The following is a 14,874-nucleotide window of genomic DNA, read 5'->3' as shown; positions in this document are numbered from 1 at the left end:
CGAAAGCTATGAATTATGATCAAATAGGCCTACTTTTCACAATATTGATCCTTATATTGAGTGCGAACTTAGAAATCACTGCCGAGGAGGTTGGATTAGGTTTAGGGCTAAAAACATTTCAAAAGGAAAACTTAAATGAAACATTATTATGAATTTTTCGAATTAATGGTAGGCCTACTTGCTGTGATATAGGAACAAAATACATTAAATAACCCCTTAAGGGGTCTAATAGGGACTCATAATTGACCATTTAAGCCCCCACGGGTGTCTCAAAGGGGTTCTACTGTATTTGACTTCATGGGATATGATTCACCGTTACAATATTTTAACTTTTTAAGCACAAGGGGCGGGGATGGTGGGCTCGGCTCATTGAATCTGATGCGACCGGCTAGTGAATTTATTAGCCTTTTGTTTAATCACTGTATCTTGATAACAAAACAAGTATTTTTTTGTTTCATTTATTTTAGGATAAGTTGACTCAGGTTCACATTTGCATCGCTAAGTTCCTAATTTAACTGAACTTTTTTTTATTTTGTGCAAAATTATAACAAGGCCAAACATTTAATTTGTTTTTAGATATGGAAAATAAAAAAAAAATATGAAAATTCTGGACACTCTTGTGGAAATCCAATGGAAGATCTATAGACGTATGAAAAATCTACATCATAAATGCTATGGAAATATTGTGATGGTGATCAAATAGACTTGGTACGTACACGGACATGCTACGTCAGTGTGAAGAAACTGATAGGTTTTGAAACCTTGTGATTATTGTACGTATTGTGTTTGTATGGTGTAATGCCACCATGGATTACAACAAATCATACTAATACATAAATAATAATACAATAACTTTTATTTTATTATGTACGGTACTGTACAGTACATGCCTATGAAGATTTGTATTGTTACGATCACGAATGCCGGTGTTTGTGTCATTACAATAATGGAATCGACCGCATTATTTTACCAACCTAGGGAGTAAAACTTTAATGTCTCACGTGATCGTTTCCTGTCGCGCTCGCATTTTCTTGGATTCTCTGAGCCGAGGTGGAATTAGCTTGAAAAACCTTTCAATTTTTTGTTAGATTTGGAATTTTAAAACAAAATTTTACATATTAACTTACTTTATATATTAAATTAGCAGTTGGCGTGTTCTAAATTCTTACTACAATCTGATTTTGTGGTATATCTGGAGAAATTAACAAGCATTCGTTCAAGCTTTGCCTGGTCGTGTCGATCAACCCAAGCCGATGCAATGGCCTTCTATAAAGTCTGCCTGTACATATAAGGGTGGCTATACATAAAAGGCATTGTATCTTTATTAGTCGATATATTACAAGATATTGTATAAATTATAAGACATTGGTTGTTACCATGTTGGTACACAGAAGTGTGGAGAAGATACAGCGGTGAAAAGGATATTTCGCTCTATGAAATGTAAGTTGTAACAGAAACACGGAGAGATATTCAGCCTCGATCAGTTGTGTGTGTGGTCAAATGATACGACACTCGAGTGCGCTCAGTCTAAAGAATTAACGCTGGGCTCTTCCACACAACAATAATTCAATAAATGGATGGAGTTTTTTTTTCCATCGTTCAATTATTTTTTCCAGTATATTCTCTCGTGTTCTCTGGCGTTTTTTTCTCAGTTTCATAATGATTGTTTTGACAATAACTTAGAACCATTCATTCAGGTGAATTTTTATTTTTATAAATAAAGCATGTTGTAACAACCACGATTCCTGTGAACAGTATACGTTCGTCTGAAATTTGATCGCAAATCAATGAATGTGATGCATGAAGATAAAGTAAAAAATTTAATTTTGTTAGTTAAATTTGCAGGTATGATTGACTACGGTAGGTACAGTATGGCTGTGTGTGGCATGATGATGATGATTGATATTGGAAATTTTAATATTCTGAAATGCTGGATAAATTTAAAATTCCTATGCCAGTAATTATAGATGATGACGGCCAGTCGATCGGTACAAACAAAAAGTTCTGTCTGTATGTAGTAGTCTATGCAAAGTCTGTCTAGTATTAATTTTATTAAAATAAAATATCTTCAACAGAAGAAATCATAAATTCATTACTTAAATTATTAGAGCACCAAGTATCTTCTTGCTTATCGTTAAGTGAAGTTCCTATTATTTGCTTTGCTCTCATAAAGTACATACAGGAAAATTGCTTTTTGCTCGATTTCCAAGGGCGTAGGCTATTTTTAATACAACGCCGCTACGTTGGCATCATCAAGATTGCGACAATGACGCAGTTAAAAATAATTACCATATGCATTAGCAGCAACCAATCAGAATACTGTATCAATTCTAAATACTCGGTGTGTGCTTCCTGTTGATCAACCCTCCAAGTTACTAGAATTATTACGGATTTTACCATTACTTTATAGGGGAATCAAATAGTCTGAAAATTCCTTTCATTATTCCAGGTTGATTTAATGATACACAATCATGTCACTGAAACAGTAAAGGTCTCTCTCCAATTAGAGATCACATTTCAGTAGTCTCAAATAACCTACTTTTCTAATTAGAAGTGTATTAAGGCATTGAACTTTAGTAAAGCCGAAAGAAAAAAAAAAAATTGTCATAAAACAATAAATAATAGTCTCTTCAGTACTTTATTATGTGACCTGCTTTCTCCTTGTTTAGACGTGCTTGTCAATAAGATTGAGAAATAAATTTCATAAGTTTCTTCCACATTCATTAAAAAAAAGTGTGATAAAAATACTGGTAGTCTATGCTATTGTGCTGCACTTGCCTGGAATATTAATACAACCAGCAACTTTAGCAAACTTTGTTTATTTATTGTTAAAGGAACACTATTTTAATCAATATGAATTTCTATAAATTGCTGTAGTATTAACATTGGAAACGTTGATGTTATAATAACGTTAAAGGTTGGTGTGTTGTAGAACCATAGATTTATACTACAGTATTACATAATTTTTTACCACAGCTCTGTTGACACTACCAAATTTTTATTGACACAAAATTGATGCCCATATATAGCCATGATGTGCCCATATATAGCCATGGTGTGCCCATATATAGCCATGGTGTGCCCATATATAGCCATGATGTGCCCATATATAGCCATGGTGTGCCCATATATAGCCATGGTGTGCCCATATATAGCCATGATGTGCCTATATTTGACATCATCACATCATGACCATGTCACATAAAATTTGGTTTGGACATTACTTTCTGACAAAGTAGCCACACAGATGCTGCTGTGTATTGTTTTGTCTTTGCTGGTTGGGAAATCGTTTATAAGTCATTAATAAATAACAACACTAGTACAGTAATAGTATACATGTCCATGTATCCACCATATTCTGTCCTCCACCGGAGGGTTGGATGTAATGTGGTGTGTTGTGGTGATGTGCCCTTTGAAAACAAATACCGCAAACCTTAATAAAATGTTGAAATAATGTTATTATATTTGTTCCTGCAGTATCCAGAGAAACATTAAAGGCAATATGCAAATATAATTAACTGTGATAGTGATAACTCACTGTATTAAAAGTGCTCTATTCTAATAAAAACAATACAGTACTGTACAATAATACAGAGCCTGTAATAGTACACACTGGCTTAGGGCAGTCAGTCTGGGTTTTCTAAAAAGTATTATTTGAACTAAGTTTGGCAGAGAGAGGTGATATTCTTGGCTCTTGCGCTGAAACACCTGGTTCAAACAGGCTAGCGTCGGTGTTCAGTGCGAGTCTGACTACTTCGCTCATCGAATAACCCTAAAATTTAGGATGGATAAAAGACAATGTAAATGTACAGTATTCTTTCATCTGTACTGGCTCTACACTCTGGCTGCAACATGTCCCAGTGGTCAACCCAATATATTTAATTTCAAATTTGAAATATAAGGTAATTAAGTATCATTAATAAAAGATGTTTTATTGAACAAGAAAAGAAATGACAAATCTCAGTACTTTATAGACGAACTACTTTATAATTCTTTTTTTTATCTCAAAAAGGTAATACTTAATCAATTTATTAACTAATATTTATTTCTAATTCTTAAGTTTACCTGAATATTTTCTCAAAATTTTCATTATTTTAGATTGGGCAGTACAATTTTTTTTTTCAATAATTTTTTCAATATTCTGTGAACTTTATAGATAGAAATTTAGACATTTTTTATATTCATTTTCTGTAGTCACAATCAAAATGTTACCAACATTTAAATCATATGTTTCCTGGGAACAGACATAGGACTATTATCGCTATCAACAGCCATATTGGTGTTGAGCAGGGGGATATCTGGTGGAGTGGTGAAGGACGACTGCAGTACTGACATTCAATTTATAAACCATCATAAAAATATCGTTAAAGTGTCCACACTTCATCAATACACTACGAAACTTGTACAATAATTGATGGTTTATAAAAAAGAAATTCCATTAAAATTTCATCAACAGTACTTGTAGCTGAGAGGTTCTACAAAACATGACCAAATTATAGATTAATGATGAAAAGATAAAGAATTATTTGGGGGTTATTGTAGGGCATTTGCTGTTTTTAGCTGTCAGTTATAGCCTAGACAGAAGTCAACAGGGTCAGGAAGCAAAAAAAAAAAAAAAAAAAAAATTTTCAAGTTCTGAGAATGCAGATGGACAAAGTGCGATCTGAAATTTTATTGTGGCCCTCGACAACACTACAGTATGTATGTGCCTGTCTAAAATCTTTAGGTAGAAAACTTGTTTTTTGGCCTGAAGGTGTTTTTTTTTCTGGAAATATCCATGTTTGGGTGCTGCCCTTGGAATTAAATCTGACCCATTTCTATGCCCTTGTTAAAGAATGTATTGTGCCCAAAATTTTAAACAGAATACAATTTTTCTTTTTTTGTGGTGGGAGAGATGGGTGAAATTTTTTTGCGTGGCATAAATAGTGTGGCTACACCTTCTAGTACTTCACCGTATACCTACACAACAAGGTCGGGGTTTCAATCCCTAGCTGTACATTTCGCTTGTGTCCCTGAGCAAGGCACTTTATCTACAGTACATTGCTTCTCTCTACCCAGGAGTATAAATGGGAACCTGGTGGGGTTGCCTGCTTCTGCGCTGATTACCAGCAGCAACATTTAAGCATGTGGACCCAATAACCAGGAAAAAAGGAGTACTTTGTATCTACAAAGAATAGGTGCTAAATGATATAAATAATAATAAAATGGGTTGTATACTGCCTACTACTATTATGCTACAGTACCTAATACCCTATTCAGACTACACTCTGTTGTAATCGTTGGTAATCAAAAACTGATTACTTCGATCGCAATCAACGAGCACATTTAGACCAAATCGGACACAAAAATGGAAGGTCAAACCGTACTAGGCCCTATGGTGGCTAGGCAGCCTATGTTGACTGACCTCAGCCAATCAGTGCCTGTGGAATTCATTGTGATTTTTGATAACAATTATGATATTGATTACTTATGACTACTATTGGTGAGCTTTCGTACGTGGTTATGAATTGCAATTGGGTGTCGCAATTTGCTTCAGCCAATCGCAATGGGATGCTAGCCTGAATAGGGTATATTTTGAAAAAATATTGATTTTCTATTACTGTGTCTCTTTAAGTTGATAGTTGATTAACTTCATATTATTTTTTCTTTCAGGAAATTGGGCCAAAATATACAGAATTGACCAGTCCAGCCAGGATCCCAGCAACTCAAAAAGCTTTTATCTTGAAAAAAGTTTTTGAACCCAACTACAGTAGTTACAATCAAAATAATTCAATGGTAAATTTTCACTTTCCCCCATAAACTCGGATGTCCTAATTTCCCTTCCCCTTTGAGGAGCAGCCACACTAAGCCATGCAAATCAAGAATGGTTTTATCATGGGGGTGGCTAAGCATGTTTATATGATTGTGTACATGATCAGAGTGGATGTGTAGGGAGGGTTCTTTAAGTAGGGTGTGCAGGGGACCGGTGTTGCCAAAAATTTGACGACAAAGAGTCCAACACGTCCGACGGAGGGGTCCAAGCCAAGGGGAAGATGAAGCCTTGGTCGACTCCCCAGAATATAAACTCCCTTTTAGGGTTCAATGGGAGAGTTTTTATGGCTTAGTATGGTCCAAAAAGTGATTTTAAACCACAACATTAGGGATTGGCAGTCAAAATAACGTTATTTGGATGGCAAATTATTCTTTTTAAATTTTGATCCGACGACCTAGTCGTGTGTCGGACGACAGGGGTCCAGACCTGTCCGACGGAATTGCAAATGCTCCCCTCTGCCCACCCCCCACTGGCGTCACCACTGGTGCAGGGGTGTCGTCAGTAGGGCGGCCGAAAACCAGATTCCCCTTTGGCAAGAGCTCGGCCTCCATTGAATATAACAAAAATTCTATGTGATTTTTTTACAGATTGTAATATAAAATTAAAATATATAAGCTTTTCAAAACTTTAAATTATAAAAGCTTCTAGGTCCTGGACCCAATCAGAGTATTTGCGGGTGGTATCTGACACTGCCCACTTATGTTCCCAATGTCCCCTCTCAGGGACATCAGCCGTTTTGTCAGGTAGTTCCTGGGGGAACCACTTAAGTTGGTAGGGTGGTATAATATTTCATGTGTATAATTTTATTGAACCGTAATGTTTTGTTTACTGTGAAGATATTTTAAATTCAATGTCCAAAAAAATGTCTGTTCATCAGGTACAGTATACTTTATCGACCAAGGCATAACCTCTGAAAGAATTGATATTCAGTATACAGTAACATTAAGGCATAGGTCTCATTTAACTTGCTTCTTACAGTACTAGAGACATGTTTTTATTTGAATTTTAATATGAATAATTACTGTATAAGGAATGAAATTTAAAAATACAACCTGGTCCATTTCCCATCATGATTTGAACTTTAAACTCCTGCCACATGTTCAAGCTCAAGTATTACACTATGATGATGTGAATCACGAATGAACAGTCATAAAATGATGATGTCATGTACAGTACTCAATACAGTATGATGATGTCATTTGTGCATGTTATACACATTACTGATGATGTCACTCGTGTATGAGTAGTGCACCCTCTATGATGATGCAAAACCATGAACCGGTCACCTAGTGTCAATGGCCACATGTTTTCATGAGTAGGATAATGGTCATTAATGAACCAGGTGACCGTGTATATATAAGCTATTAAGACCATTATTCTGGTCAATTCTAGCTACAGTATAAAGACATTGTACTGATGGATTCCACAAGAGCTCCAAAACTTAGCTCAAAATTCCATTAAATTATTTTTCCATTTTGTAATGCTATGAAAAACAGCTTGAAAGAAAAATTGTAAACTGCTGTATGGCATAATTGGTTTCAAGTTATTCCTTATATAATTCTATTCTAATTGGCTTACTAATTTGGTTATTATTGATTTGTATTAGAATATGTTAATCATATTTTTGTGGATTTGATTTACTGTATACTGTCTTTGCTGTTCACAAATCCATTTGGGTTTGTGTCACTTGCCCTAAATGACTATTATGCAAATGAGTAGGATAAAGTCATTTGGGTATGATATGCGAATGAGTAGGATGAAAATGATGATTTTATAATATGCAAATGAGTAGGATAAATATTACATCATAATTGACAATATGCAAATGAGTAGGATAACATAGTACAGTATGTTGATTGGAAATATACAAATTAGTTGGATTAAGTTGTGCTAATGTTTAGTATGTAATCTGAAATACTATAGCTGCCAATTTATTAACTGATATAGCACTTTAAATCAAATCAATTGATCTGTTTTTATTATACAGTTGCAAAGCCATGAGTTCCAATTCTAATATTCTGAGAACTAACTTAGATAGAAAAAAAAGTTAAATTATAGTATAAAAACTAAATTTTACATGCAAGTGTCAATACCTCAATAATAATTTGATCTAATTCTTTTTCATATGATCAGAATTATCCAAATGTTAGTTAATATTTTTATTAATTGAATTCATTTATCAATAAACATTTGAACAAAACAGAACAATTAAAAATACAGTACTAAATTTTGTTTCTGATCTAAACAATAAAATTGATTAGCTAATTATTATCTTTATTAGATCATTAATTATTCACAGTTAATGAATGCTTTGTAATGAAATTTAATATACCAAACAATGCGAGCCAGGTGCTTTGTCAAGGTCATAAGGTCAACGTCCCATAGTTTGTTATTAATCGCCATTTTATTTGACAAATCGTGGCGTGCATCATAATTTGCCAGACCAGCATTATTTAATATACTGTACCTTGTTTCTTTCCTTGGGACCCTAGTTTTTTATTTGCTTATTAATATAATTTTATCAGAATTACAGTTTCATTTTTATTGTTTTATTTGTTTAATTTTTTGTTTTTATTTAATTTCTTTGCCCTTGTCCAATGTTTTTTTTTCTTTTTTTTTTGTTTTTTTTTTTTTTTTTCCTGTTTTTTTTTTGTATTATATACAGAAAGTAATATTTTGTACTGTAACAATAGGCTTATTTTTTTTAAAGGTACAAATGATTTATAATATAATGATGATATAAGATACAAAAATAGATTGACAATATCGTTAAAATTGTTAATTGATATTGAATTACCAATTTAATTTTAGATTAGGGTTAAGTTATTGACAGCTGCCAAGATTTAGATAAATAACCTGGAGTAGGTGTGCACAATAACATCAGTGCAATAACAGGCATGCAAATTGAACAGACAGTATCTTGACAATAATGTGGACGTGAGCCTTAACGATGTACTGTCCCTTACAAAAAACAGAAAAAAACATTTTTGAAATTTGCTTGCCCATTTTTAAGTAAAAATTATCAACTTAAACATAGAAATTAGTATATTTAAAAAATGCTTACCCATAAAAACCATCATTTTACAGCGGAAAAATGATAGAAACACTTCCAGTCACTGGAAGTGTTTTATTATCTTTATTATAATTATCCAATTAAAAAATCAGGGAGCACATTTTTTTAATTTAATAAGTTAATAATTTGTATGTTACTGCAAAATGAGCAAGTTAATTTAAAAAATATTTTTTATGATTTTGGTCATTTTCAAGGGACAGTACATCTTTAACGAAAATGTCTGCATTTCTCGTTTGAGACTGACAAAGTGGCTAAAAATATACTTCTTAAAATATAGGATATAAATTAAAAGAAAAACTGTTAGGGACTAATCACAGGGATTATCATCATTTTCACGAGTACAGACAGAAGGCTTTGGGTGGGTTAGCATGGGCGGATCCAATGAGCCCCTAGTTGTGCCACTTTATTGTTCAAAATTTGAATTCATACCAATGCCATGTATTGAAATAAGAACAAAAATAGAATACAAATACAAAGTGTTTCAATAGGGCCTCCAGCACCCTTTTTTAATGTCACTGCTACAATATAGATGTAACTCACTGACATAGCTGAAAATATTCATCTGGTTTGTAGATCTATACATTATTCACTGACATTAAAAAAAAGATTTAATGCTTAAGTAGTTTTGACTATTCAGACTCAAATATTAAAAAAAAAACCATAGATTAATCGTGCCGCAAAGTCAACATATTTTTTTTAATGTACACTTAGTCTGTCTTAGACTGGGAGAGGGACAGATATTGATTTAATCCAGTGGTAATATCTTTTTCTATAATTTTTTTTTCATTATTTGCAATAGAGTATAGAACATACAATTTGTGTCGCCTTTCACAGGGGAGTAGGTTGGTTTTGGCATGGGGAGGGGGGTGTAAGAATGTGGAACTACATGCACTTCCAATGAAAACTTAATTGGTCATTTTTATTGTTTTTAACACTATTAGTGTTAAAAACCACCATTATTCCCACCCCCCACCCCACTCTCCAGCCTAGGCTTATGACTCCCTCTCCCAAAAGCATACATACAGTAATAAAATGATTTATATCATTTTGAGATTATCCTTTTATTTTTGGTATATATACACAGTTGACTCTTCCTAGCGCATGTTTGGTGATCTCTTGAAAATGTTAATACAAAACCTAGAAGCAGCCATATATCAAAACCAAAACCTATTATAGATCATTAAATGAAACCAAGTGCAGAACAATAATATAATTACAATACAAATAGATAATGTTTATAGGCCTAGTATTTGTTGGCACATGTGATAGTAGAGCTCACTCCGTTAACATATTTTCAGCAAATATTTTATAATGTGCTTGTCCTGTAAAATATCCTGGGGCTTTTGTTCTGTAGCGGCACCAGTGGTGGAGGAGTAAACCACCTGTTGGCAACGTTTGAAACAGAAATGGAAAAATTCCATATTTTAATATTATTTTGGAATAATACATGCTAAAATATCTGGAAAAGCTTAAAATTGCTCAGTTTCCCAAACCAGTGGTGGTTCCAGAAATTTGCCGAGAAAAGGATTAACATGTCCATCCGGGAGTCCGAACCAAGGGGCCGACTAGAGCATCGGTTAGGGTTCTTTACTAAAAATCCCTGATAGGGTTTAGGCGGAGAGTTTTTATGATTAGTGTGCCCCAAAATTGTTCTTTTAGACCACAATATTAGTGATTGGCAATCAAAATAACATTAATTTGATAGGAAAATTATCACCGCTGGCATCAACGCTGCCCCAAACTACTGCAGGCCTTCACCAGTGGACCCTGATGGAAATTGTCAGACCCCAGTTACAGCTTTTTTCCTCCCTGAATGCATATCGTTGAGCCACCATTGAGCTTGTTTATGTCTGTAACTATAGTAACACTAACAGACACTAATTCTAACAATACATTGGGAGCTCTTTCAGTTTCATGTTTCCATTCGTACTTCAATTAGCTGTCAAATGATTTTCAGATTTAATTCTCAGCTCCTCGGAGCTTCCTTGTCAAGCAAGCTCACTGCTTAATGATATAGCGCCACCTAAACATATAATCTTTTGGTACCACATAAAAATTATTATTAAAAAAATAGGCATTTTAATATTAGTGATCCAGTGAACAAGACTTGCAAAATCACTATTTTTATAAGTTGCACTAGATTTAATTGTAACAAAATGGCACTATATTATATAAAATTAATTCAAATATTAAAAATAATTAAAATGTATTAGAAATTGAAATACAAAATGTGAAATCGCTATTTACCAACAACATTTAATACAGTAAATAGCACATGGATAATGCAGTTAAAAAAATGACTGTATTACTATGAGATATACACCTAAATATAATACAAAAATAAAGTAAAAGTAGTTTTAACAATATAAATAAATACTGAGAAGCCTTGAGACATAAAACTACAGTTTTAATATTTGATAGTTTATTTCATACCAGTCAGTCTACAATACTCAACACTATAATTGACATTGCTGTTTTACTGTTCTAATGTTTAGTACTTTAACCCCATCCGTACCTACCCCAGTCAATAGGTTTGCATTAGCTGACAAGACATTCTGAGTTCACTGCATATCAGAATGCAATATTATGTACACTACCATCTTATCACTACAATTGTACATGTTAAGAAGGCAGGCTACTTCAATACTAACTACTGTACACAAGCACTCTGTGTGAGGTGGCTATAAGTGGTTAATAATAATATCAAACACAAAACCTGTAAAGTGGAAAATAATTCATTTGCACAACAATAGGAACTTGATAAGAATCTAAAGGGAAACTGACTGGTGACAACAGGATTATGTGGTGTTCTGGTATACAATGAAGAACATTGTCACACTACTGTATGCCTGCTCTCCCAATTACAACAAGAACTTGTGGCCATTTTCAATTTTGTTAAACAGCATGAATAATATGAAGTAGAGATTTTAATAAATAATGATAGTTATTTACATTAGTATAATTGTATATATAGTTTTTTTTTTTTTTTACCTTCAGCCAAAGCAAATTTTATAACTGAATTGGGTAAAGGGGCTTGGCTGGGTGTGAAATGGGAAGGGTCTGATATGCAACAATCTCTTTATTTTTTGTGATTGATTATATTTTGTATATTTTTCCTAATACAAGAAGCATTAATTAACGGTTAATTAACTCGTCACTGAATTCACAAGAAAATATACACAATGTGCAAACTTCTTCACTCCGGGTGGGAGGCGGGGTATCCCATTAAAGATCTGTACGTATACAACTTCCCAATTCTATTAGGTAACCATGTAAATTTTCGGTGCAGAGAAAAAATGCATAGTACTGAGTAGTAGAGGACAAAAACAAATGGACACAAAGAAAAGAATCTATTTTTTAGGTATTAATACAGGATTAAACAGCAAAATGAAATTTATAAAATTGTAAAAGAATCATTTAAATCCAACATTTTGTTATGACGTTACATGAGTTTAAACATACAGCTGTTTAAAGAACATTATCTGAGAAATCAGCCTTAACATTTTTGGGAACTTTTCTGGCAGAGACCATCACCAAATCTTTCTAAAATGTTTCAATGTCCAAAATGAGTAAAATAACAACATTGCATGATGTAGAGATAGTATAGTGCAGTAAAATAGATTTTGAAAATTTTCCTATGTTTTGGCCATTATCTCTGGAACACAATTTGCGTGGAGTGACTGGTTTAGCTTGTCTTCGCCACAAATGATCATGGTCTCTTCCTCACAATTGGGTGTTAAAAAAAGGTTTACATGTTGATTCCACATTTTGTGATGCAATGTTGATGATTGATGATAACTTTAAAACAAAATAGGAATTGTAATTTTTGAAATATTACTTTGTTACTGCAGGCTTCTTCAACAGCAGTTGATCCCCGCCAGCTCCTGAATGCGTTGAGCTCATTATTGACACCAAAAGGAGAGATAAAAGATGAAGATCATGTAGAAAAAATATTAAGGTAAACACAGAATTTTATTCAGTACTGTATTTTAAAAAAGACACAAGAAGGGTGTTTGGCAAATAACTTGGTAGCGGTTAATGGGACACAGATTTTTGAATATTTAAAAACTGGGGGAAAAGGGCATTACCTTTTTCACCCAGGTTTTAAATATTCAGAAAACAGTAATTACATGTCAGTCTTGCATTTTTAAGTTTTAATTGAAAATTCAACGCCTTGAACTCTGGCGACACTTTCAAGTTTTCTTATGGCACATACATTATCTGATTTGTTCATATATGGGCACAATGACATCATACACACCCATATATGGGCAATTCACAGGGGTTTTTTTTCACATAACTACTTGATATGTGTGGAGAACTTTACAAATTCTTGCTGTACAAATACAAATCCACAACCCTAACGGAATGCCACTGATTATTTTTTCTTATTTCCCTACATATTTTATTGATAAATTAGATTATTTTTAAACTACTGTACATACTATTTTTTTTCTTTCAGTTTTATGAAAAGTTCACGGAAACTTGTTTCAAAGTGTATTTACATGAACATCATTAGGGCTACTCATCCAAAAGAGGTTTTGATGAAGTAAGTCAAACTGCAACTTTAGAGGGCAGCAGACAGATATTAACATTCACTTTAAAATTAGGGACACATAGGACTTGATCTGCCATTTAAATCTTGTCTTATTTGATACCTTCATGGTAGATTTCAATATTTTGTTCCCATTGGATATTCTCTTACCAAGAAATAAGAATTTCAAATATAGCTTCCCTCATCATTTAATTTCCAGAAATCATGAAATGAATCTGGTTGTCAATGTCAATTGTCAATGTCATTGTCAAACTTATCAGCATTCTTTATGGTAAACAGCTTCTAATGCAATCGGCAGGTCAGCAGCCAATTCATTTCATGGAGAATGCAATGCGATAAGGTGCGCTGGTGATAGCTTTAATTACAATCTGCACAGACTGTCACTAACAATCATCAGCCGTTGGGTGCTCGCAGCTAGCGTCATACAATGCAGTGTGTGACCGCCTTAATCATGCTGAGTACCCTCTACAATTTTAGTTCTTTTTATTATTCATACAATTCATTTTTTTCTTTTTTAGGTTTGTTGAGTGTGGTGGATGGGAGATGATCAACCATTGGCTTCATGAGGGATTGGAGAATGAACACAACATAGTTGTCATAGAAATCATGAAGGTACTCAAGCATTTACCAGTCACCGTTGATATTTTGAAGAAGGTTTGCCATTCAATTTCTTCCTAATTTAAGTAGTTAATTCGATAACAACACTAAATATTTATTGCCAGGTTCAATAATGTAATCTGCAAGTTCTGTTTAATGAAACGTTAGGCAGTTCCTCTTGTTTGATGGAATATTAATAGTATAATAGTTATATAATGATGCTAATAATTCTGATGATATTATTAGGATGATATTAATCATGATTATTCTTATTGTAATAATAAATAAAAATGTTACATTTCCGTAATAATAGATGAAAAGCTCTTATGTTTCCAACCAATATGAATGTTACAATTGTTTTGTCTTGTAAAATTAGAATGATACAGCGAAGACTATAAAACAGTTAAGCAAGAATGATGGCAATGGTAAGTCTCTTGTGTGTGAAAACACAATGAATAAATAATAAGGAAATACAACCATAATACTCTGTCCACACTATCACATTTACTATGACAAAAACACTATTGTATGCCTATATATGGTCATGATGTGCCTATATATGGTCATGATGTGCCTATATATGGTCATGATGTGCCTATATATTTTCATGATGTGCCTATATATGGTCATGATGTGCCTATATATGGTCATGATGTGATGTCATCGTAGCATCACATCATGAGAACGCAATGCCTTGACGCATGCTCAAAAGGCCGTTTTTAATGACGATCTGTTTAGACTGCCATTGGCAAACAGCGTTGCGTCGTCTAGTGCTCACAGGAACAGAGTTAGATTCGTCAGGCAACAGTAGAATGCAGTAAGTGCCCAGTTCAAGGC

General features: G+C 33.5%; 1 protein-coding gene across 3 annotated transcripts in view; it reads left to right on the top strand.

The window, feature by feature from the left end:
• Nucleotides 1–1,010: 1,010 nt before the first annotated feature.
• LOC117121439 (serine/threonine-protein phosphatase 1 regulatory subunit 10-like) overlaps nt 1,011–14,874 on the top strand; it is a 24,654-nt gene continuing 10,790 nt past the window's right edge. For 2 of the 3 annotated variants that reach the window (XM_033266649.1, XM_033266647.1), the window contains exons 1-6: nt 1,011–1,440; nt 5,653–5,775; nt 12,737–12,843; nt 13,348–13,434; nt 13,959–14,094; nt 14,414–14,462. In XM_033266649.1, coding sequence (XP_033122540.1) covers nt 5,773–5,775; nt 12,737–12,843; nt 13,348–13,434; nt 13,959–14,094; nt 14,414–14,462 — 382 coding nt within the window. In that variant the 5' untranslated portion in view covers nt 1,011–1,440; nt 5,653–5,772. Of the gene's footprint in view, nt 1,441–5,652; nt 5,776–12,736; nt 12,844–13,347; nt 13,435–13,958; nt 14,095–14,413; nt 14,463–14,874 lie in introns of those variants that run through there. The other variant, XM_033266650.1, reaches the window with a different exon arrangement.

The sequence above is a fragment of the Anneissia japonica genome, unplaced genomic scaffold (assembly GCF_011630105.1).
Source record: "Anneissia japonica isolate Jap-2015-1 unplaced genomic scaffold, ASM1163010v1 scaffold41793_len627382_cov181, whole genome shotgun sequence".
NCBI lineage: Eukaryota > Metazoa > Echinodermata > Crinoidea > Comatulida > Comatulidae > Anneissia > Anneissia japonica.
This window is presented reverse-complemented; position numbering and strand designations above follow the sequence as displayed.